General features: G+C 34.5%; 1 protein-coding gene across 1 annotated transcript in view; it reads right to left on the reverse strand.

Annotated features, from left to right (window-relative positions):
• The window catches only part of LOC129809616 (uncharacterized), a 56752-nt gene that overhangs the window by 15733 nt on the left and 17616 nt on the right, over window positions 1-23403 (reverse strand). Inside the window, exon 2 of the mRNA XM_055859574.1 lies at window positions 10775-10928. Within this exon, the coding sequence (XP_055715549.1) occupies window positions 10775-10928 (154 nt within the window). The remainder of the gene's footprint in view (window positions 1-10774; window positions 10929-23403) is intronic.

A 23403-nucleotide genomic window follows, 5' to 3' on the forward strand; every position in this document is an offset into this window, starting at 1 on the left:
TTTGTCCGAAAATCAATTTTATTATTCTTAAAACTATTTTGTGGGATATTTCGAGTAATTTGTCAATCAGTTCGAAAAGGTTAAGCGTGAGAGGTTACGCGTAACCCAATCGTCCTTAAAGGGTCATTAAGGAATTGTCGATAGCGCTATTTCTGAATCAATATTTATAGAAAATGGTTTGAATTACAGATCCCAGCGAGCACAGTTAACTTAACAAGCAGCATTTTCAGCATATTCTAGCTGAGTCGATCAGCAAAATAAGGCTGAGCGGTCAGCAGTTCTCGAACAAAAAACCTAAACACAAATATGGAAATTACCGCCTTCGCGGGTGTCGTTTTAAAGTTAGCAGAATTCAGCTGAAAAGGGACAGATAATCCTAACCGGCTTATGTAGGTGAGATTCTTAACGTGAGCTAACTCGGAGTGCATGCAAATTCGATTTAGAGCTGAAGTTGGGAGACGCCATTCAGTTATCTTGAATCAAATTCGTGAAATTATACAAATTTTGTATTTAAACCAAAATATCAAGGATTTGGATGAACTGGCACAAAAGTAATATGGGTGAAATGTAGACCAGAATGTACTCTATAATTTTGCCGTAGAAGAACTTGATCTCATCGATTAATTAGAAGCCGAGATAATCGAGGTTGTTTGTTTCTGAACTCGTTTTTTCATCCAGAGCGCCTCAAGTGTTCATTTGATGAACTTCAACTATATCAAAGAATTGTTGTATTTTGTGGGACTTTCCATTTAAAACCATATTTTAAGTGTCTTGGTGGAGTAGAGGCAATCAAATTGGCATCTGAGTGATTTCAAAGCGTTATTATGGGAAAAATCAATTTTTCACACTTAAACGGCAAAATCGGAGTGATAGCGTAGTCTGAGCGGAAAATGATGTATGGACGAAATGTAGAGACAAATGTGTTCTACAATTATGTCGAAGTGATCATCAAAATCGGTTCAGCGACAGTCGAGATAATTGAGGTTATGTGATATTGAAAATGGTTTTTCGACTGTGGCGCCCCTGGTGTTGGTCCCACGAAGTTCAAATATTCTAGAAAGTTGTAGCATTTGGTGAGATCTTTCGTTTAAACCCTCACTCATCAAAATCTGTCACATAGAACCGGAGATATGATTTTTTGAATTTTGTGAACTTTGACCCCTCATATCTCCGGTTCTGTTTTAACCACAGCGCACTTACGCACCATTTTGGAAACGTCCTAGACTGGACTACAACATACTAAAATTTCATTAACTTGCACAATGCCGTTTTTCAGAAAAGTGACTTTGAATTTCGATGAATTTTGACATCTGAAAGTGCTCATCGAGACGAAACCAAAAAGGTAAAATTTATGTCGCTATGTTAGTTAGAACCGGAGATAGAGGCCGGTCAATATTCGAACTTTGACCCCTTATAGCTCGGGTCAGGGGTTTTAGATCGACTTAAGGTTTTTTTGTTTGATAGGTATAATCAACGGCTACAACATACTAAAATTTCAGCCCGATGCACAATGGAATTTTTGAGTTATTTAACTTATAAGATTTAAAAATTGTCTTTTTAATAATAGCGCCCCTAGCGGTGGTTTTATGAACTTCCGATGTTAGAAAGGGAAGTGGCATTTCACGAGAGCTTTCCAAAAAGCCCTCACTTTTTAAATTATGACAATTAGAACCGGAGTTATGGCCATTTTAAGAAATTTTATTTGGACCCTTATAGCTCGGGTCAGGGGGGTCGGCGGGCCGGCCGGGAACGTAAATTAGCCACATATATATTCGTGATCAGGAAGTGCTGAAACACGTTTTAGCCAAGTTTGAGCTCGATCGGACGACATGAAATTTTGTTAGAATTATAGTAGGTGAGATTATTAAGAATCTCACCTAATATGTATGTTTCCAGATCAATTGAATCGGTTAGCAATTGGTGTACGCTGGGATATTTCGTTTTATTTCGGTTTTTAGTGCCAATTATAAGAGGGACAACTCGAGACCCCTAAGGTCCTTGACACACTTAGGACTTAAGCCAAGAGACGTATTATAGAAATATGGTTTAATCATTATTTCGAATATAATTACGCTAAGCCGTCTCTCGACTAATCCTTAAGTCTGTCAAGGCCCTAAGACTATATACAGCTAAGCGCTGCACCTTTAGATAGGGTAAACAAAATTGGTCCACTGTCACTATGTAATTTGAAATCGGACCTCAGTTGGAACTTTACGATTTCCTCACTGTTGTAGATAGGCAAAAGCCCGTAGTAAGTTAAGGCTTCTACTTTCATGGTCTTGCCCACTTCATATAGTATAAGGAAATCTTAAAATTCCAATGTAAGTTCGATTCCAAATAATCCTGTTGTACTCAACATAATTTTTATATTAGCAAAATTGTGACAAAAGTTACGAATTTTATTTTATAAGTTTTTGGAACTTAAGTGGAGAAGAATTAGATGAGTTGGATTCCATATGGACGTTGAATAGTCGTGGGATAATATTGTTCTCTCTATGTGAGAGTCCGAGAAATAAAACTACCAGAGGTCTACTGAAACATTTGCTTGATTGAACATACAAGACACGTTCAGAGTTTGAAAGCGATAATGTGTAATTTGGCACAGAGTAATTGCAAGAAATTTCGTTGAGAGGAAACAAAAAATACTACAGCACAACTTATCTCTCTTCACACAAATTATTTTTCACCGTTTGCAATGAATAAACATTTCCTGGATAGTAAAAGTCGGTCAGGAATTGTGCAAGAGGTTTCTTAAGATAACAAGATGATGTAATGAGATTTTCTTTGAGTTAAGTAATTTTATTAAAATATTTACTTTGGAGGTTTAGAATAAACTTCGCATAAACACATTTAGCTTACAACCTTTCGAAGTAAACTTTACCTATACATGATTATGTATTAATGTTCTGCAAAGATATAAATTCATTCATGTTAATTATAAATATAAAAAAATTAATAATTTCAATTTAGGCAGATTATGGTTTCTTCAGCTTCCTTCAATTGGCATAGTTTAAAATCATTTTTTTAGGCGGAACTTAATCATGAAGTTTGTCACGGCATCTTGGCATAGAACCTCAAAATTTATAAGTGAAAACAAGTTAATTTTACCCCCTGTAATAGTTTTGGATCATAAGCATTGCATTATTGGAAAAATATAATAAATAATTTTTTTTAACTTCACTTGCAAAAATGCATCATGAAAAAGAGATGGCAAAGCGTTCCAGCTTTGTAGAATGCTCGAAATCATGAGATAGAGCTCAACGTGTATTAGTTTTTTTGCATAATCTTTTGGTATCACTTATCAACTAGAGATCAAATTGATTCATAATTCACAAAAGCATTTGAAAATAAAAAAATCGAAACTTAATTGGTTCATTACGGATGAAAACCGACGCAGCCGCATTAGAAATTGCAATACCTTTCCAAAAAATTTAAATTTAACCAAAACGGTTTAAAAATGAGCCTTCCAAAGTGGTTGACCTTTGACCCTCAATAATTCAAAATGGCGAATTTTCCGGTCATAGGTATGTTTGGGCTAATAAATATTGGCCTGGACTAGCTCTAAAACATATCCGAAAATCACTGAAAAAGCTTGGGCCTATTTTGAGAAAAACCAAAAAATATGGTTTTGGAGAGGGGGGAGAAAAAAAACGTCGAAAGATTTTGTTTTTTTTTATTGGGGGTCATCGAAGACTGGAAGTCGATCTCTTAACGTTTAAGCTCCAGAACAGTGACAAGTTGAAAAAAAAGTCGATTATATAACTGCTCTCTCTTTGAGTTCGAGCAGTAAGATAAAGAAATGTCAGTACAAATGCAATAAATTTCTAATTTTAAGGTTATTAGAATAGTTAGTTGATTAATCTATGTGCAGTTGTGTTTCGATATTTACCGAATTTTAGTCCAAATATATTACTTACTTACATACTAACTTAGGTGGCGTTACGTGTCATTGAGGGACAAGGCCTCTTGAACCGGACCTCGCCATTCATCGCAATTCAAATATAGAGTGAAAGGAACACCTATTGACACTTTAAGAACTCGTGTTAGGACCTATTGACACCCTACTATGTACCACTTGGAATACGAAATTTGAACATATACCCTTATCAAAAAAAAACGTAGATTAATGGAAAACCGCCAAGCTACTTACATTTTATTAAATACATTAAATAATTTTCAACATTTTGATAAGTGTCAATAGGGGTTCCCTGTCGAAGAGGTGTTCATTCGACCCTACATATTATTATAAATTTAAAAAAAATAGTAATTCAGCTCAAGCAAAACGAAAAAAAGTTTAAAAGTACATCTATTTTCTTTACAAAAGACTTTTATAATTCAGTGAAGTGTAAATATAAGCAAACTCCTCACGAATGTTAAGCATTACCGTCTCTAAATTATGCAAAGAGGATTCTATTTCCATTTGAAGTGATGATTCAAATGCACTGGTAATGGTCCAAAAGCACATGAACTTTTTCTTCACTTTAATTTGTCAAGTCTTAAACTTCTAGATGGTATGTAGTGTGTATACACTTAAGTTTTGTAAAGCTTGACCATCACATTATCGATTGCTAGGAAACTTTCCTTCAACAACATTTTCAGTTGAACAAAATTGTTTCACTGAGCGAGTGTTTGTCAAATATTGTTTGGCAATTTCGTTGAAAATGCAAGATATTTCTCTGGTTTTACTTATAACTACTTAACAAAAAATTACTATACTTTGCTAAACAAATATATTTTTTAAATGGGTTTTCAAATTTTCAGACAAAATTATGTAAAAAGTAAATTTAATTATATAAATTTCGTGTTCTGATAGGATTTCGAAGTGGATAAATTAGTCTAGGGACCAGAACAACTAAATTTACAAGCAGGTAAATATAGCAACGATTACGTATATTCTACAATGTCTGACTGCAATTCAAAGATGCACTGTAATGTAATAATTTTACTATCCGGCTAGTAAAATATACTACGGCCTGTGGTAGTATCTATCATCCGATTTTCCTCAGTGCAGCCCAATGCATTGAAATCATAATTGGAATTGAATTTACGTTTGAACGATAAATATAACAGAGTATCCTGACTTAATATTTTGAATTGAAATATCAGCCGTACTCACTATGGCGCTGTTATCTTGTAATATCGTTATCTCGTTATCTCGTTATGTTCTCGTAATGTATTTTATAAATGAAAAATTATAACAAGATAACAGATTACGGAGATTACGAGATAACAACGCCATAGTGAGTACGGCTATCGTTTTGTACATTTCAACTGCACTTCTTGTCCATTTAAAATTTATGAACTTAATTCAACATGCAATTATATTTGTATTTTATACATGTCTATTCTATTTTGATGTTAGATCTGGATATTGTACATACATCACACAGTTGTGTAGAATACCTTTCGGGGATAAGTTTAACGGAAAAATGCGGTAAAAATTCTAATACACAAAAAAGCGTAAATTTTAGGAGAGAAACATTTTTTCCCGGCTAATAAATTGATTTCGGTAACTCCTAAAGAAATTTCGAATAAATATTTTTTATTATTCAAATGGATGTTAGCCATTTAAAAGATGTTTTAGTTATAATTATCAAATTCTACAACATAGTGATGGATATTTCACTAAATTTTGCAAGTTCGGAAAAATTTGTAATATTTCGTAATACATTTTTTGACTTTTATTGTATGATTGTTTTTTTTTAACGTCTTGTTCCTCAAATGTCAAATTTCCCTTGGTTGTACCAAGAACTCAATTTTTTCTGCAGCTTTGAGCCACTATTGGTGCAAGTCTTTCTTAAAATAGGCTGATTACATCCTTCATAAAATAGATAAGTGTTAGTGCGATAAATATAGTTTTAAGACGTTGGAAGACATTGCACAAAAATTTTGAAGATTCAAAATAACCCTTTAAGGTTCAAACCTTTAAAAGAGATCTTTATGTTATTTATGTTATTCTGTAGATTTTCGAATAGGTTTGGTTTGGCTTTGGAGTACCGTCGTTGCGGGTGACTTTGCACGTTTTTTCGCTGTTTTTCAACTTTACCCTCTAAAAGTGGATAGTTAAAATGAAGGGAGGGGGGTGAATGGGTAAAATTATTTGTATTCAGTTGTTAATGAATGGATTTTGTGCCACTAACATTAATTTTATAAAATTTTACTATGTTTAAAAAAAATCAAGAAAAAAGGCTTGCACTGGGGTTAAGGTGCGGGTGACTTTGCACTTTTTAATAAATACTAAAAAATCAACAATTTCTAATAATAAACGACAATGAAGATCTTCAGTTCTAAGGGTAAGATGCACGAGATCTACAAGATGACATGATCGCCATCTTGATTTGACGTTTCTGTCGGCCATTTTGAATAACTGTCAAACCCTAAAACTGGTCCGATTGGGTTGAAATTTTAGTATGTTGTAGCTGATATCAAGACCTTTTCAAAACGAATCTATGTTCCAGTCTACGTCAAGTATTTACCTAGATACAGAGACTCAAAGTTTAAAATTTTGTAATACTCATATTTTGGCGGTCTTTATTTTTTAATCTTCAATATTTGAAACCTAAACGAAATGCCTCAGTAATCATTAAAAATGGTAGAGACTTTTATTTTATATATTTATTTACTCTAACATAACTTTAAGAAAAATAAACGAAAAGCACATTTAATTAATTTTTTATTTTTCATCTTTGTGAAAACAGTTTATAAGATTCTTAAATAATGCGCTGTTATAAACAAAAACATTACTTTTTTTTTGTTTATTTGTTAAATCTCATCGCCTAACGATAGCGCTGTCTTTTTGTGATGGTTTTGATAAAAGGAGGTCCTCGTTGTTCTGTATTCATGAAAGTGTCAAAATTTTGAACTTGGACCCCCCATATCCAGACACTCATTTGACCTATGTCGGATTTTATATATGTTCTGAAAAGGCCTTGACATCAGCTAGAACATACTAAAATTTCAGCTCAATCGGATGAGATTTTTGTTTTGACAGTTATTCAAAATGGCGGACAGAAATGTCAAATCAAGATGGCGACCATACCATCTTGTAGATCTCGGTCATTTTATCTTAAGTTCCCACAAAATTGGATAATTTTTAGCCAAATACTTCTATAATAAAGTTTTAGAAAGACCATTATATGCAATTTTATAACATAAATCATGCGTTCTTAGGAACATAATAGCGAAAAAAAAATATTTGAAAAAAAATAATCAACAAAATTGAAGTGGATTATTCTAGCCAGATAATTTTAGAATAGATTTGGGTAATTTATTACTCTGAAATCGATTTTGGAATTGCACCTTCAGATAACTTTTTCACGGAGCCGTTTTTTGACAAAATACCTATATTAACACTTCATTGACTATTACTGAATCTATAAGAATCCTTTTGAGGATCATTGTACCTTACTTGGTACATAACATATCCCTATATACTTTGACATGGTAGACCGGATCGACGAAGACCATCAGTAAGTGCTAGAATTTATGAAAGTCTTACGGACAGCAGAGTGCAAAGTCACCCCCCGAGTGCAAAGTCACCCGCAACCACGGTAGCTTTGTCTATTCGAAAGGTTATTACTGAACGGAGCCATTATAATGATCCTGGACATATGGGGGGATCCTTCGAACATTACAAGTTGCTAACGTTCACCGTCTAGAACCTAAATGAGATGGAAAATAAAACACGGAAAATAAGTAATTTCTAAAACTTGATCCTCAAAACCTACCATCGCGGCTGCACCGTAATATTAGGACTGAGTATTAGCAATAGTTCATACAAGAGGTATTTGTAGTACACAAAATATCCTTAAATTTAACCGATCCTAAATTTAATTTTTCTCAAACACGCGACTTTTTTGGATCAAAAATTTTATGCATAAGTAGTAGGGAGTATCAAATGTTGGATTCTGTTCCATTTCGTCCTCTCATTGGCTAGAACTAAACGGCAAAATTTCGATAGGGGCAAAGTAATTAAAGCCAAATCCCGAATGGTGAAAATCTTGAAAGAGACGAAATTATATAGAAGGTAATGTGTGGAATTATTTCCCAAGATACGGAAATTTCCTTCGCATCCAGCAAGCTCACGTGCACTCGTGAAAGAACTTCTTATTTTTGAAATTTTATTTTATTGTTTTTTTTTTTTACTTAAGACACGGGATTTTGGTCCGTTCGAGATTTTGGATGTTGACGCATTCGTGATTTTCGCCACTAGGGATTCTGGGATTTTGACGTATTTAACGTTCGAGATATTTTCGTTCGGAAAAGGCTTTAGAGATTTTGATCGACTTGTCATAAAGAGATGGTAATGTACCCAGCCCTGTGAAATGTTTAAGCTCAGGAGACATAACACTCTGTAAATTATCATTTCAATGGTTTTTGGGTGCATACCGGTTTACTGATGGTTTAGTCTCGGCCAATTTGCCTAAAAATTGAAGCCGAAAGCTTATGTTTACATACAGATACATATGGGAATTTCTCTGCAATTGCAACCGTTACGTGTAGAGCGTGTGGCCTATTCGGCACATGTCAACCCAGTCGACGGCCATAACCCACCAATTTGACACGCCCAACCCCTACCATTCTTATGGGTGCTGAAAAGTTGCTTTGGGGCTTTTATTGTTAGGTAAATGTCCTCAGTCTTCAGTGAGTGAGCATTAGTCGCCGTGGACGCTTCACTCTCATGAAGTGAAAAATGGGTAGCACCTTCAGTTCTCCAATTTCCCTCTAAGTTTGTATTTTTATTTAGGTGAGCCTCATCTGGGCTTACATACGCGAAATATTTTAAAAGTAAGAGATTTTTTCATATTATAAAATCAGATACAGTGTGTAGGGATAAATATACTAAATTTCACTTTAAATACATCTCTCGAAGTCTGAGACCAATTTATGAGTTGGATTCCAATAGCAAAAAAATCATTTTAAAATTGCAAATTGGGCTAAAAGTGCGCGTACGCTCTTTCGCTCAAATAATTTTTACAGCTATGCGGCAATAAATTTTGAGGACTACATAACAATAAAAATCGGTTGAAATCCGGGAAATCCTCTCTGAATCCATTTCTGATTTGACGGAAGATCACTGGTGTGGGCTGCTAACCTGGGTTGTCTAAACCCGTGACTTCGATAATGATAAACAGTTAAAAAAGCATGAAAATGAATGCTTAATCTTTGTGTTCGAACAGTGAAATATTTTATGAGAATAAATATTAAATTATACATCTAAAGTAAGACTTAGTTCTACCAGTTTGGAATTTGATATATTTTTTGATTGGCATTATGTTTCAATGAGAAACTTATGAGGACTATAAGGGTATTTTGTGCACACTAAAACATAGAGCGCAATAATACCACTGTGCGACACGTTGTGGGTGTCTTTGACGAGAGTGCCAAAACTTGTTAGAGGGTCATTTAAGGACCTCAAATCTGCAATCCGTTTGTCCGGGTCACCTCTAGATTTTTTTGAAAAAGCATATTTAGTTTTTTGATGTTTTATAAAATTCAAAAATTCATATCTCCGGTTCTAATTATCCGGTGGTAGTCACATAAAGCTAAACTGACGCGTAATTTCATCCTCTATAACTCTTGTAAACATATCAAGCATCTACGATGAAAATGAAGTATATTTTTTAAAGATTTTTTGAAAAAGGGCACCTAAAATGGTGCATTTTTCTGTGTTTTTCCATCTTCTAGTAATTTTCCCACTTTAATAGAGCATTTTATATGTCAAATAACTATGCCTAAAAGTTAGAGAATTTAATATTCTTTCATCTCTTTTTGATTTAAATTTTCTATCCTAATTCGTTTATTCACAATAATTTATTGAAAATAAAATGCATTATTATAAAAATAAAATCTCTTATTATATATAATTATTTGGTATCTTTGTCTAACCTACTTAAGAGCATTCTCTTTTGCACTCTCACTTACACATTTCATATAAAAAGAGGCGAAATGAAAAAAAGAGACGTATATAGAAATAAAGAGAGAAGAATAGTTTTTTGGCACTCATAACAGCTATTCTTCTCTCTCTATTTCTAAATACGTCTCTTTTTTTCATTTCGCCTCTTTTTATATGAAATGTGTAAGTGAGAGTGCAAAAGAGAATGCTCTTAAGTAGGTTAGACAAAGATACCAAATAATTATATATAATAAGAGATTTTATTTTTATAATAATGCATTTTATTTTCAATAAATTATTGTGAATAAACGAATTAGGATAGAAAATTTAAATCAAAAAGAGATGAAAGAATATTAAATTCTCTAACTTTTAGGCATAGTTATTTGACATATAAAATGCTCTATTAAAGTGGGAAAATTACTAGAAGATGGAAAAACACAGAAAAATGCACCATTTTAGGTGCCCTTTTTCAAAAAATCTTTAAAAAATATACTTCATTTTCATCGTAGATGCTTGATATGTTTACAAGAGTTATAGAGGATGAAATTACGCGTCAGTTTAGCTTTATGTGACTACCACCGGATAATTAGAACCGGAGATATGAATTTTTGAATTTTATAAAACATCAAAAAACTAAATATGCTTTTTCAAAAAAATCTAGAGGTGACCCGGACAAACGGATTGCAGATTTGAGGTCCTTAAATGACCCTCTAACAAGTTTTGGCACTCTCGTCAAAGACACCCACAAAAAGGTAAATTTTGTCGCACCGTGTACTCAATATAGTTTAATTTTCGTTGTTGCACTCTGGTACCTTTATAAAGTCCATGGAGAGTGTGTGTGTTAAAGGAACTAAAGGCATAAAAGAAATGGAAACTCACCGAAAGAATTCACTCCCATCCTTGTACCATTTGACAGAGTTGAGCTTGTGTTTTCCCATGTTGTACGTGCATGAAAGTGTTACCGTGTCTCGCACATCGGCCACCCTCGGCACAGAAATATCTGTCAGGTGAAGTGCCTCAATTTGACGGCATCCTGTCGGAATAATCAAATACAAGTCAGCCCAGGTGCACAAAGAGAGTGCCAAGGTATGCAAAAGGTGAGAGTTGGCAAGGATGTGCAGATAAAAAAAAGAGGCAACACACTTCAATGGCATGTAGAGGAGGAAATAACTGAAATCCTATATTTACTCATATTTCCTATAGACACTTTTGTGTTATAGCTTTTTGCCTCTGGGGAGCTTTCTTTACTAAAGCTCTCTTGCTCAAACCTCATTGTTTCAGTCGGTTCCTCTTCAGCCACTGAATCTCATGTGTGATTTCTACCATGCAATCTCACCCATATACACACTTTGACACAAATTGCAGGTAATGTAGCTTGAATAAAATATTTAGTTAGTCAAAGTGTTATGTTACACCTTCTCATGTTACACATCAAACACTCAGCTTTAATCACACTGCACTGATGAGAATATGTTTATCATATATTCTACGAATAATTCCTATGAAAATTATGATTGATAGCATATACCCCAGGCATGCAAATGATTTTCAACTTGTTTGTGAACTACTTCTGTGAATTTTGTTACAGGGCAAATTTATTCCAATCTAAAGTCACAAATTATGAAATGTTTCTGATGCAAATTCGTTATGACTAATTGCACTGTGGGCGTTCATAAACGGAGTACTCTGAGTGAGATAAAATTTCGCCCCAATTATCCACCTCGAAATTTATTTCACTACCGATTCGGTGAAACGGTGAAACTTCGATTCATTTGAAAGATCTCAAAATTTCAAAATGGACAGTAGTCAAAACTATACGGGGACTTAACGAGAGTATAAAACGAGAGTAGGTGAATTTTTTAGGTGGAGATATAAGATTAACAAATTGTCGAGACCCTAAAAGATAATAAAGGTTGGGAGTCCTTGTAAAAGCACCTTTATCCTTTCCGAAAATCTTTGTTTTCACAACGAATTACTGAAGAATGGCTAAAGCGATCTTGATGACATTCGATACAGGGTTAGTTTATGACTTGAAGTTTTTATCCATGAATATCACCTCCTCTCCCCATCTTCCCTTCTGGTAGCGTCCATACAGAATGAGCACATTTTTTCTTATAAGTCTTTTCTGAGAAGGGGTTGAAAACTTAACTTTGAGATGGGAACAAGGCTCGAGGAAGTCCCTTTGGCCATACCACCTTGTTCACCCATCCCGCGACCGGTAACCCCTATGTAAAACGAGAGCATTTTAGTGGGATTATTCGGAGAGAATCTCCGCCCGGATGCGGCAACACAACTGGTGGAGTTTTCAACCCAGGATCAAAAACTCAACTCTTCTACCAGAGCTTTCGACACGCTCCGTGTCTTCCTCAGTGGTCGAGTGTGTCAGTGATTTTTGGGTTTCGTTGGGTTTTGGTGATTTTTGTGTTTGGTGGGAGGCATTCAGTGTTTCCACAAGGAATCCTGGATGGACACAACACACAACCTTCAATCATCCGGACCGTGTGTTCGGATCATCCGGACCGTGTGTTCGGATCATCCGGACCGTGTGTCATAGGATGTGTTGCTGCATCCGGACAAAGATTCTTTCCGAATAATCCCACTCCCATTGTTGCATCAACGGCAATTTATTTCTGAGAAAGAGAGCATTTTACTTTCTGAGAACTGGTAGTTCCAACAAACTCAATAAAGAATGTTTCGGTCGAGCTCGTCTGAATGAAAAAAAAATGAATAACTATAACCGTTTCCCCACATGGCTTAAGAGTAATTAGACTAATTACTAATTGTTACACATATTCAGCGCATAGATAGAAAAAGATTCCCCAGAAAAGCTATGCAAGCCATTGTGAGAAGGCGTCGACCTCGAGGCAGACCTAGGACAAGGTGGCTGAATCAAATTCAGAATCTAGCCTTGGAGCGCCTTGGGATCAAACCAGAACATCTTCCTGAAGTGACGGAGGATCGACAAGCGTGGGCTGATAAATTGGATTTCATGGGCCGCGACCCCAATAGTGATAAGCGGTTGAAAATGATGATGATGGCTAATCGTTACTGGTATTGACTTTTATTCGTATAAGCAAAATATATTTTTTAAGATTTAGTATTTTAGTTTATTTAACACCAGTAATCAATTTCTGTATTTCGTTTTTTTTTTAGATCATCTGTATCTAAAATTATTAACATTTTTGACAGTACCTGCTGTGGAGGTATTAGGTTACATCGCTAGTAAGATATCTAGATATACATTATTATTTTTTCTTACACGGGTATAGGACTAAGTCACATACTCTGTGGGATTCAGTACAATGAAGTTCAAAATTGTTTCTGTAATCTGTATAGTTGAAAATTAGGGATATCTGCGGGATGACTATAGGCACTGTATTGGCCATAACCTATGACACCAGTCTAATTTTAAAAATTTAATACCATAATGCCCTGGAACATAATATCACGTTCTCAATTTTGTGATAAAGCTATGAATTGTGTTCTAAAACCATACGATTATCAAACTTTTGTTTATCCTACGTGTATCTTTGAATTTTTCATCAACGAGATTGTAAAAAAAAACTCCCAATTTCTGTATAAGTTACCGACACTGGTCCATGAACATGAAAGTTTGTATGGAGCACTCATTTTTGATATGCTCCATACTTTAATCTTCCCCATGGGTGCCTCCAAAAAAGGCGAAGGGAATTTTCTTGAATGTTTATTTGAGACACTTTATTTTTTTGTGTGTACCGTTCTCTCAAGGAGACACAAGTAAAATATATGCTGCTCAATTTTCTGGAATGACTGTGTTTTCTATCTTATACCCTTGTGTGGCTGGAAGAATGGGAGGGTGCTTGAGACGATGATGTGGGGATGCAAGGGGCATGGAAAAAGTATATGCTTGGGATAAAATGCTTGCGGAATGCCAAGGTGGTGGCTGATGGTGGCTTTAAAAACATCACCCAATCTTTTGTATGATCGTCGTATGTGGAAAATACCTCCACTTTCCACTCAAACACCCATCCACCCGCCCCCATCATCCCCCGTGAGGCCCTTGTGATGAACGAAAGACGTGGAGGAAAAAGAGCGTGGCATGGATTCATGTATTGTGTCTTGGACGTGGAAGAAAAACCTTTTATGTCTGCTTAAGTCGTTTGAGTAAATGTGTAAGAGTCCTCGTAACTCCATTACAGGGACTCTTATTGGGCAAAAGAACTGCTTCGCACTTTCTCCCTTCGTATCTGAACCACCAGCCCCAAATATGAAGGGAAAAAGAACACCAGACCCACTATATGTGCGTTTAATAGTAAAATGTGTATACGTACGAGAATGAAAGGAGGGAAAATTGAGTAAATATAAGGAGATGCTTTTATATATGAAGTATGAGCGGTGAATGCCTTAGTTTATTGGGGATGATGCCACATGGGGCATTTAACTCTCCGAATACACAGAAGCTATTCCCACAGAATCTCATTATTTTCTCCGGTTCTGGCCTCTATCAAATACTTAAAGAACATACAAAAAGCCAGTTTCTTCTTCTATATGATTCCAACAGAGATAATACTAGAAATGTGAAAATTGCACACCAATTTAATGAATTCGTTAACATTTGAAACCATTTAGGTATTTCAAATTAAACTTATTTCTATAAGACTGTCTTCGCATAATGACTTGAACTTGTGATTCATGCTCTGAAGTTGAGTTAATTTATTGTATCGAAATGAACCAAGTGCGGTAAAGGGAAGTATAATCGGAAGTAAACGAAAGGAATTGAGCACAATATCTTCTGGATTAAATGGAGTCATTGGACTAACTCCACTGAAACAAAGACGATCACCAAAATAATTTTTGAAGTCTTGTATTATGGCGTCTACACTTTGGGAGAAATTTTCTTCAAAAATTGCTTTTTTGAAGGAAATTCCCTGCAGTATTGTAGCCGGAAAAACGCAATTTTTGACTAAAATTGCTCCCAATGTGTAGAGGCCTTTAGTTTTTATCTCCTTGGTAAGAGAAATTTTTAACTGACAACACGTAAGTGCACTTAAGGTCTCTTCAAGATATTTGTATACCTTGAATTTCAGAATATTTCTAGACATCTAGAGCGGTTTTGAAAATTGAGATCATGTGAACGATACTGTCCCGATTTTTTGGGGCTTGAATCACTTTAAAACTTTGGGTTGCCATTTAAGGGTTCAAATAGACTCAAGCATCGGGAATAATTTTTACTGTCAAATTTTACAGGCTAATTATTCTCGAGGATCAACTAGAGTCTATCTGGATCCCAAGACGGGTTTCAAATTAAAGGTTTAGCTCAGTTCTAGGAGGTCTTAAAATTCTTATATCACACAATTTTGGGATTTTTGGGAGTCGTGTGGGTCGTAAGACTAGCAACATTATTGGAATCGAAAAAAACCTCGAACTCGAATTCGCAATTATCAATATAATAATTGGATAAATGCAGGAGATATCTTTAAAAATATTAAACATTTACAGTGCCAATTCAAAAAAGAAATGTTGTTTTTTTTTTAAATTTAGATATAATGAAATAAATATATGAGATAAGATATAATTCGCCTATGGCTGCAGTTAGATATAATTTTACGATAATCGACAATAAAAACCGCAAACCAGAATCGTATTTGAAGGTCAGTATCTCATAGTTCCTTCTTCGCAGACTGATCATTTATGGTTGATAGCATATTTGTTTATCTACGAATTTCTATGAGCATCGCACGCCACATATAAGGGTGGCTCCTTTGAATAAAGTTTACTTCAAACCTTTAGAAGTAGACATTAATAAGCAAAATTGTTAAGAGACTCTTAATTAATAACAAGTGGTTTTGATATGAATTTAATTATACATAAGAGTGTACTTCACTTCATTAAAAATTTCAGATCCTGAAAAGATAACACTTATTCCGACTCACATTTCTATAATCATTTTGAGGTTAATCCAAATTTACACGAAACTTTAATTAATTGTTGTATTTCTGATTCAAAATTATCATGCACGTTGAACATAACAATTGTTCGAATATTATTGCTCGACAACATAGAGGAAAGAATAGGAGAATATTATTGTTTTTTCAATTTTTATTTATGGAAATTAAAAGTATAGGGGAAAGTGCTCTCCCTTCGAACATCCATGCCTTCGAATAATGTGATTTTTTTTGTTTTTCGTAAGATATTTTCACTAAATTATCATGGAATTATCAACAATTGATGATAAGCCAACTAATATTTAATAGAAAAATATGTAAGTCTCTTAGGAAATTCACATTATTCGAAGGCATGAACGTTCGAAGGGAGAGCACTTTCCCCTATTGCTTACTTTCGTTAAATAATTTTAAATTTCAAAGCGTTAATTGATATTTTCAACTTTCATCTTTTGATAGGGAGAGGTGGGGCTAGATTATTATACGATTTTTTCGCCTATTTATAAATGACATTGGTCCTTACATTTATTTTATTTAGATCCACAATTATTTTGTTCATCTTAATTACATCATGTTAAAACCCAGTTTCCTTCACAAATATGCGAAAAAAATCGTAAAACAATGTAGCCCTACAGTTCAAAGTAGCCTCAACTCCCCCTACTTGCATTTGAAGGATTGGATACTTCGAGTAAATTTTCATTGTTGATGTGAGTTATTAATTCTATGTTGTTGCCAGTTGTCCTCGATAATACTTCTGAATTGCAGCATGTAGGGAAGAGTGGGGCAGTAGTAAATATGGGATAATTGTAAACACTGTAATTTAATAATTTAGTTAATAGACTTCCTGGATGAAGACTCATAGATATCATAGGAATCATTGTTAAAAAACAGTCGACATAAGTCCAAGTATTGTAAGAATAAAAATCAGTATTCCCAGCGACCTCACATTTATTACTGCTCCAGTTCTCTTTAATGAGTTTATCTAATTGCCTTAACTATTTTTATTATCAATTTCTTAAGAAAGAAGTTCTCTTGTGTGTTGAAAAGTTTTAGAAATTGAGTTGAAGAGTAAGACAGATTTATTTTCTTATAAAACTGCGCAACGTGTAAGTAAGTAACTTAAAAGCTCCAATAAAAAAATGATGTGGAATGAACTTCCATTAAAATTTCACAAGTTTTTTTTTTAAATTAATTCGATATTATGATTACGTTTTATACACTTATGTAGTGGGACTCCAGTAGTGTGGAAACATCTTAAATTTTAAAATCCCATGAAAAAATAAAATTTTTAAAGTTTTAAACTCCTTTTATTAAGAACTTGAAAAAACTTTTATCATGTATACGTTTTTTTTTTAATTTCTTGATACTTCATAATCCTACAAAAGAGAATATTAAGTAAATGTGGATTTAGCCTTCTTATTGAGAAAATAAACTATTGTTAACAAAAAGCGAACGACTTCAAACAAACATCTGAAGGAAATACTCTTTCTTTATTGCTTCTTTTGTAACAGTTTGGTACGAGTAAAGAATCTCAGTTCCACGAAGAAACAACTATGTTTGGCTTATTTTTTGTCGTCCATGTGACCTCTTTTACTTACTTAGTGACGCTCTAATTTTTGTTCTTACCCCAGAGAAGGGCATAAATTCGGTAAAACAGGAGGAAATATTGAAAGGATGATAGTGAAGTTAAATACCCTTGCGTGCTTTCCACAGGGAAGCAAAGAATGGATGGAAAAAGTAGCGTAACTCCAGTGGGGTTATTTTTTGTTGCTAGTGTTGCTCCCCTATCCAAAAACACGTAATTATGTTCCACAGAGAGTCTTTTACGGCAATAGAGCCGCCTAGTACTTTAGCTGGATAATGAAATTGCAAAAACTAGTGGCAAAAAATGGAAATTGGTAACAAACTTTAACATTGTTGTTGGTATACGATTCTTGCTAGGGCTTTTTCCACATCCCATACCACTCTCAAACAAAACCCCATTATATTTGTGTTGTCAACCCAAACCCCGATTATGTGTGTAATGTCTTGAAGTTTTCTTGAAGGATTTCTCGTACGTGAGAAGTAGAGTTTCTCCTCTTTAGGGTTGAGATCGAATGGAAAACTTTTCACGCTTGGACAGAGCATCAAAAGGAAAGGTATTATGTATACTATACAGGGGATGTCTCAGTGGTTGTGACTCGATTAGGAGGGCGAGAAAAAAGAATAATACAACAATAATATTATTATGTGTGATAGACACATTTCAACTTTTTCATTTCCCCTTGTCTTTCACTCCATAAGAGGGTACCAAATTGACGGAGTACACATATTTTTCTTTCTCAAAGGAGATCCCCACCGGTGACCCAGAGGGGATGATGAGGAAACTCTATATTATTTGTTCCGGGAAATAAATTGCCTCACCGGATTTCCTTGGACAACAATGTCCCTTTCTTTTCAGTCTCAAAAGGACCTTACCCCATCCCAGTTTAGTTCCAGTTCCACCGTGACAGAACTTTCACTCATTTCCCCTTCAGAAAAACTCTGTTTGGAAAAGATCTAGTTCAAAAAGTGTTTCACAAATAATTTTTGATTGATCACCGCATTACAAGTCGAAAGCTAATGCTGAGCATAAATTTTTTTTGGATATAAATGCTTTTTCCGTTCATTGTAGTGTCTTTTTATTGCTTTAACTAAACAGAGAGTGTAAAGTAGTATTTACAATTCCTCTATTTTAAACCACTCAAATTTTTGGAATGATTCTTTCATATTTCGAGCTTGAACAGGCATCTCTAGGAAATACAAATTTGTAATGGTGACTTTGTAATGTACTGTGTCTGTTCAACTGCCCCGTCGTAATACAGAGGCCAAACGGTCAAAGATAGTGGAATACAGTCTTTGAAGACCTTCTTTCATAAATCGTTTTTTCACCTAATTATTTAGATTTTCATATAGGAAATATTAGAACTGATTTTCAGACAAAAATTATTTATCGTTTCCATAAACAGTTCATTACCGATTGGAAAAGGTTCAGATTTGTAAAAAATTCAAAGACCTTTCTAACGAGCTAAAACATGAGCCTATTCTTTTTAAGATACGCTTTCTAGAGCCTATTTAAGCTCTGACATTGAAAACAGTTACTCGAAATGCTTCAACGATATTTTCATAGATGTACGAAATGTCCACCTAGGTAATTCCTAATTATTTCTAAACATTGGTGAAGTTTATGTCAGTATTTGACAATTTTTTCCACACCAATAATGTATAAAATTTGCTGCAATGTGGATATATATTTCTGTAGTGTGTAGAGTGTAGAGTCTATTAGACTTATTGAACGAGAAAATCGCACGACGATATTTGGCAAAACTGCTCTTAAATTACATTATCTATTCTAAATTAATAATCCGTAGACGAATATGAATAGATGTAATTTATCTGGCTTGAAGCATCCAATAAATTCCTTTTCCTTGAGTGATTTCTTAATATGTTCTTTGAAATTTTCTTATGGGTCTCGGTCAAAATCCATAAAACTAAAATCCCGAATGGGCCAAAATCTCGAAAGCCAAAATCCTGAATTCATAAAAGGGTCATAGCTACTCTACTTCATATAATATCTTCCCTTTCAGAATTTTGAACATCCGGGTTTTTGGCTTTCGGGATTTTGGGCCTTTCGGCATTTTGGCGTTCGGGATTTTGGTTTTTTTCGGGATTTTGGCTTTCGGAATTTTGGCTACCTCCGTTTCTTATTACTTTAAAAATTTTGTTAGTGCAAATATTAATTTAATTTTCTTTAGTTGAAGCTGGTTAAATTTCTGATGAGACGGTGAGACTTCTATTCTGCTGTTTCAGAACAAAATTGTCCTTCCGGTGAGCGTCGCGTCGGTGAGGTGGTTTAATCCAAAAGAGCTTTCGACACTATGTCGTGTCTTCTTCAGTGGCTGTTTGAAGGAATTTTTATTTGAAATTTGACGAATTTTTCAATTGTAGAAGACAAATTTCAAATTAAAAAATTTGTTAAATTTCAAATAAAAATTCCTTTAAACAGCCACTGAAGAAGACACGATATAGTGTCGAAAGCTCTGGAACCTTGAGTGTTTTAATTTTGGATTAAACTACCTCACCGACGCTCACCGGAAGGACAATTTTGTCCTGAAACAGCAGAATAGAAGCTGGTTAAAAACAGAGTTTATCTTTTTCAATGCTCCTTACATATTTATTTTTTCGCGATAATTTATTTCATTTTATGCTACGGCAATTCTAAGATTATTTTGTAAAATAATTAAATTGCAATATTATCAAGTCACGAGAGCGAGCATTACGCAAAGCTATGAAGCTTTGTTACTCCGTTTTATTTTATGGTGAAGAGATCAACACGTAAGTCGAATAAATTTTCATAAAAAAAAGTTCCACAATTTCTTTGTATAAATATAGTCTTTTTGGGGAAAAGCCCAGAGAGCAAAAATCCATAAAACCCATAAATAAAAGAATAGAATGTTGAGGAAATAGCTTTCTGTTATGGAGCTCCTTTTCGACACTTTTTACCATACCATATATCCGTGGAACTTTAAGAGTTTGGAGCACAATGCCAAAATATTTCATGCAGATATTTTCATTGGAATTCACACGAAAACTTTCAAGGGAAGAAGATACAGAAAAAAAGGAGCACTTGTATGGTGTCATCAATGGAGCATCTTCAGGAGATCATTTCATGGGAGTAGAGAAGATGTGCTTATGCTGGTGAGCATAGAAAAAGTCCACCGATGAATCATCCTTAATCGCAATCATGTCTTTTCTAAGCGAATTCACTGTTCATCATAAATAAATCTCACAAATCTCATAAATTTAAAAACTTTCCCTGAATATTTCTTTTCAACCAAACACATAGAGAAACTTCTCATGTGCTTCCGTCTTTTGCATCCTCAGATTTCACAATATAGAGAATCTTTTTTTTAGCCTCTGCAATTGGCTGTGAGCACCATTGAAGCTTCAAAGAGAAATAGCTTTTGTGGTGTATAATTTGTGGAATTGAAATAGAGCAGATAGAAAAAAAAGGGGGGAAGTAAAGCTTGTGAAATCCAATATGAGGTGATTTTATTGGCAATTCGACGGGAAAACCTTGGCGTAATCCATAAAATGACATTTTCCCCCTATCGACATTGGTAATGTTGGGCACAAAGAGTTGACTTGCTGGAACTTGTAAAACTTTCACATTTTCAGCACTTTTCACTCCCGAATTTTGTCAATGAATTACTCGCTCTCTTCGAATGTTTTGCGATGTGCCTGCAAGTGGAGGTGCCAGGTGTTGAAACTCACTCAATTGAATGTTTCCTCAGCCATTTTCACCGGCATTTCACTACCATTTGGCAAAAATTATTTTATTTCAAAAGATATTAAATGGAAAAATATTGATTTTACAATGTGGTCATAGCATGAGAAAGTTTAAGACAAATATTTAAGGGTATAATTTACACAAATGCCAGCAATCCATTTAAACCATCTTCCTTATACAAGAACTCAAATAGTTGGGAACTACTTAAGTATCTTTCTACATAATACTGTGGGATTCTTTTAAAATTCTCTTTTGAATTCAAACAGAAAATACTAGCTCATGTTATCATGCACTTTATTCTCTTTAATATCATATTAATAAATTGCAGTGTAATTTAACTCACCAGCTTAACTTAACTTTATAACAAAATGGATATTAATATTAGGTTACTGGTCATGAAATGCTACAAGATTTTTATCTTGAAAAAAGAATCATAGCAAAGATTTTAGTCAATAGAACGGGAACAAAGGACATTGGGCAAAACGGTCCAACCTTTCGCCACGAATGAGACCTATACCATTGAATAGGTATTCGCTAATGGCCTCTACACATTGGGCACATCTTTTGCTAAGAATTGCTTTTTTGAAGGAAATTCCCTGCAGTGTTGTAGGTGAAAACGTCAAATTTCTGTCAAAAACGCAATTTTTGACGAAAATTGCTTCCAATGTGTAGACGCCTTAAGGTAACAACTTTTGTTCCGGGACCAACCCCAAAAAATTTGTAGGAAAAGCACTAGAGCATAAAACATATGTATAAGAATTGTAATGATTTTTTTTGCAAAACTCCTTTTATACAATAACGGTTAATCGTATTGGTCGTTTCTAAGAATAATTTGTAAAGAAAAACTCAAAGAAAATTTTCCTGGAACAAACCATATCTTTATCTCTTCACTTTCCCTGCAATTTTCCAGACCTTCCTTATAAATCATTTACCATCCTTCAGATTCATAAAAAAAATGTATCTAGGGAAATGTCTCTTATGCAGTAATATTCTTCTTGAAAAAAGAGTTAAAAACTCTAAGGATCGCAAGATCCTAAAAGATACCATTATTTAAATACTTTGAGTAATAAATTCGGAGAAAAAATGTTTTAATTAATTTATACTCAGAAACTTTTCTTGAAATTCTTAAGTAACGGTACCTTTACAACCCTATGAACTTCAGCAATCCTAGCTCCTTTTTTAAGGAGAACATTTCTCTAAAGACGACCAAAGGATGTAATCAAAGCAATACTTTTAACGGAATTAAAGAATATTCGAGGATATTTGAGGAAAATCTGGATACAAGAAAAATGGAGGGATAAGGATACGATTTCTTTTAGGAAAATATGCCTTGAGTTCAGTTCTCTTTTAGAAAACAATCTTTGGCGCCAACAACTTACGATATGTCGTTATTTAAAAAAAAAAGCAAGTTTCGTAAAAATAGTTCTACCAATTTCTTAAGAACCCTTACTTTAAGACATCTGAAGAAGTTATCGTGATGAACCATAAGTTTCTTCGGGTCATATGTTCAAGATACACCAAGGACTCCGAAAATATCTGTGATTTGCCATTAAACGAAAAGTTTTCATTTTGTTGCCCTGTAATGTGCAATGGCTTTAAAACATGGCAAGTTTGTATGGGAGCTACCAGATGGAGCAGTCAGAGGGAAAATTTAAAAATATTTATTTAAGGCTTAAGTCATATATCGACTTTGTCTCGAATTTCATTAAGATCGGTTAAGCCATTTTCGAGTAATAAATTGTCAAAGTTGTGAATTTTTTGAAGGATATCGTTAATTTCCCAAGGATTGACAGTCCTTTTTGACTTAGCTCTCGGTAAATTTTAAGTCATACACCAACACCTACAAAATGGGCCTGGTCCCATCTCTGGCGAAGGGTTGGACCATCTTCCATACATTTCTGCCCATTGTCCTTTGAATAATTGATCTTCCTGTAGTGAAACGTATGTCACTAGGCGTGGTCAATTATCCAGTGGGCGGCGTTTATTTTTTTTTTAAATCGAATAGTCAATTCGACAATTTCTAATACCGTCGACAGCTGAAGTCACCAATCCTAAATGTGTCTTTCCTATGTCGCATGTCATATATGACATGCACATTTTTATATGGACGCTGAACCATTCTGGAGCTTTTGTTAGAGTCAATCGTCTCCGTATTTCAGTGGGTGAACACTGGTCGCCTTAGACAGTTCACTCCCAGGAAGTCGGAAGGGCTTTCAAAGAGAAGACACTTTGTGAAATATTAGGTCTCGTTAGAATAATGATATAGTACCGCATGCACG

The sequence above is a fragment of the Phlebotomus papatasi genome, chromosome 1, assembly GCF_024763615.1.
Source record: "Phlebotomus papatasi isolate M1 chromosome 1, Ppap_2.1, whole genome shotgun sequence".
NCBI classification, from domain to species: Eukaryota; Metazoa; Arthropoda; class Insecta; order Diptera; family Psychodidae; genus Phlebotomus; species Phlebotomus papatasi.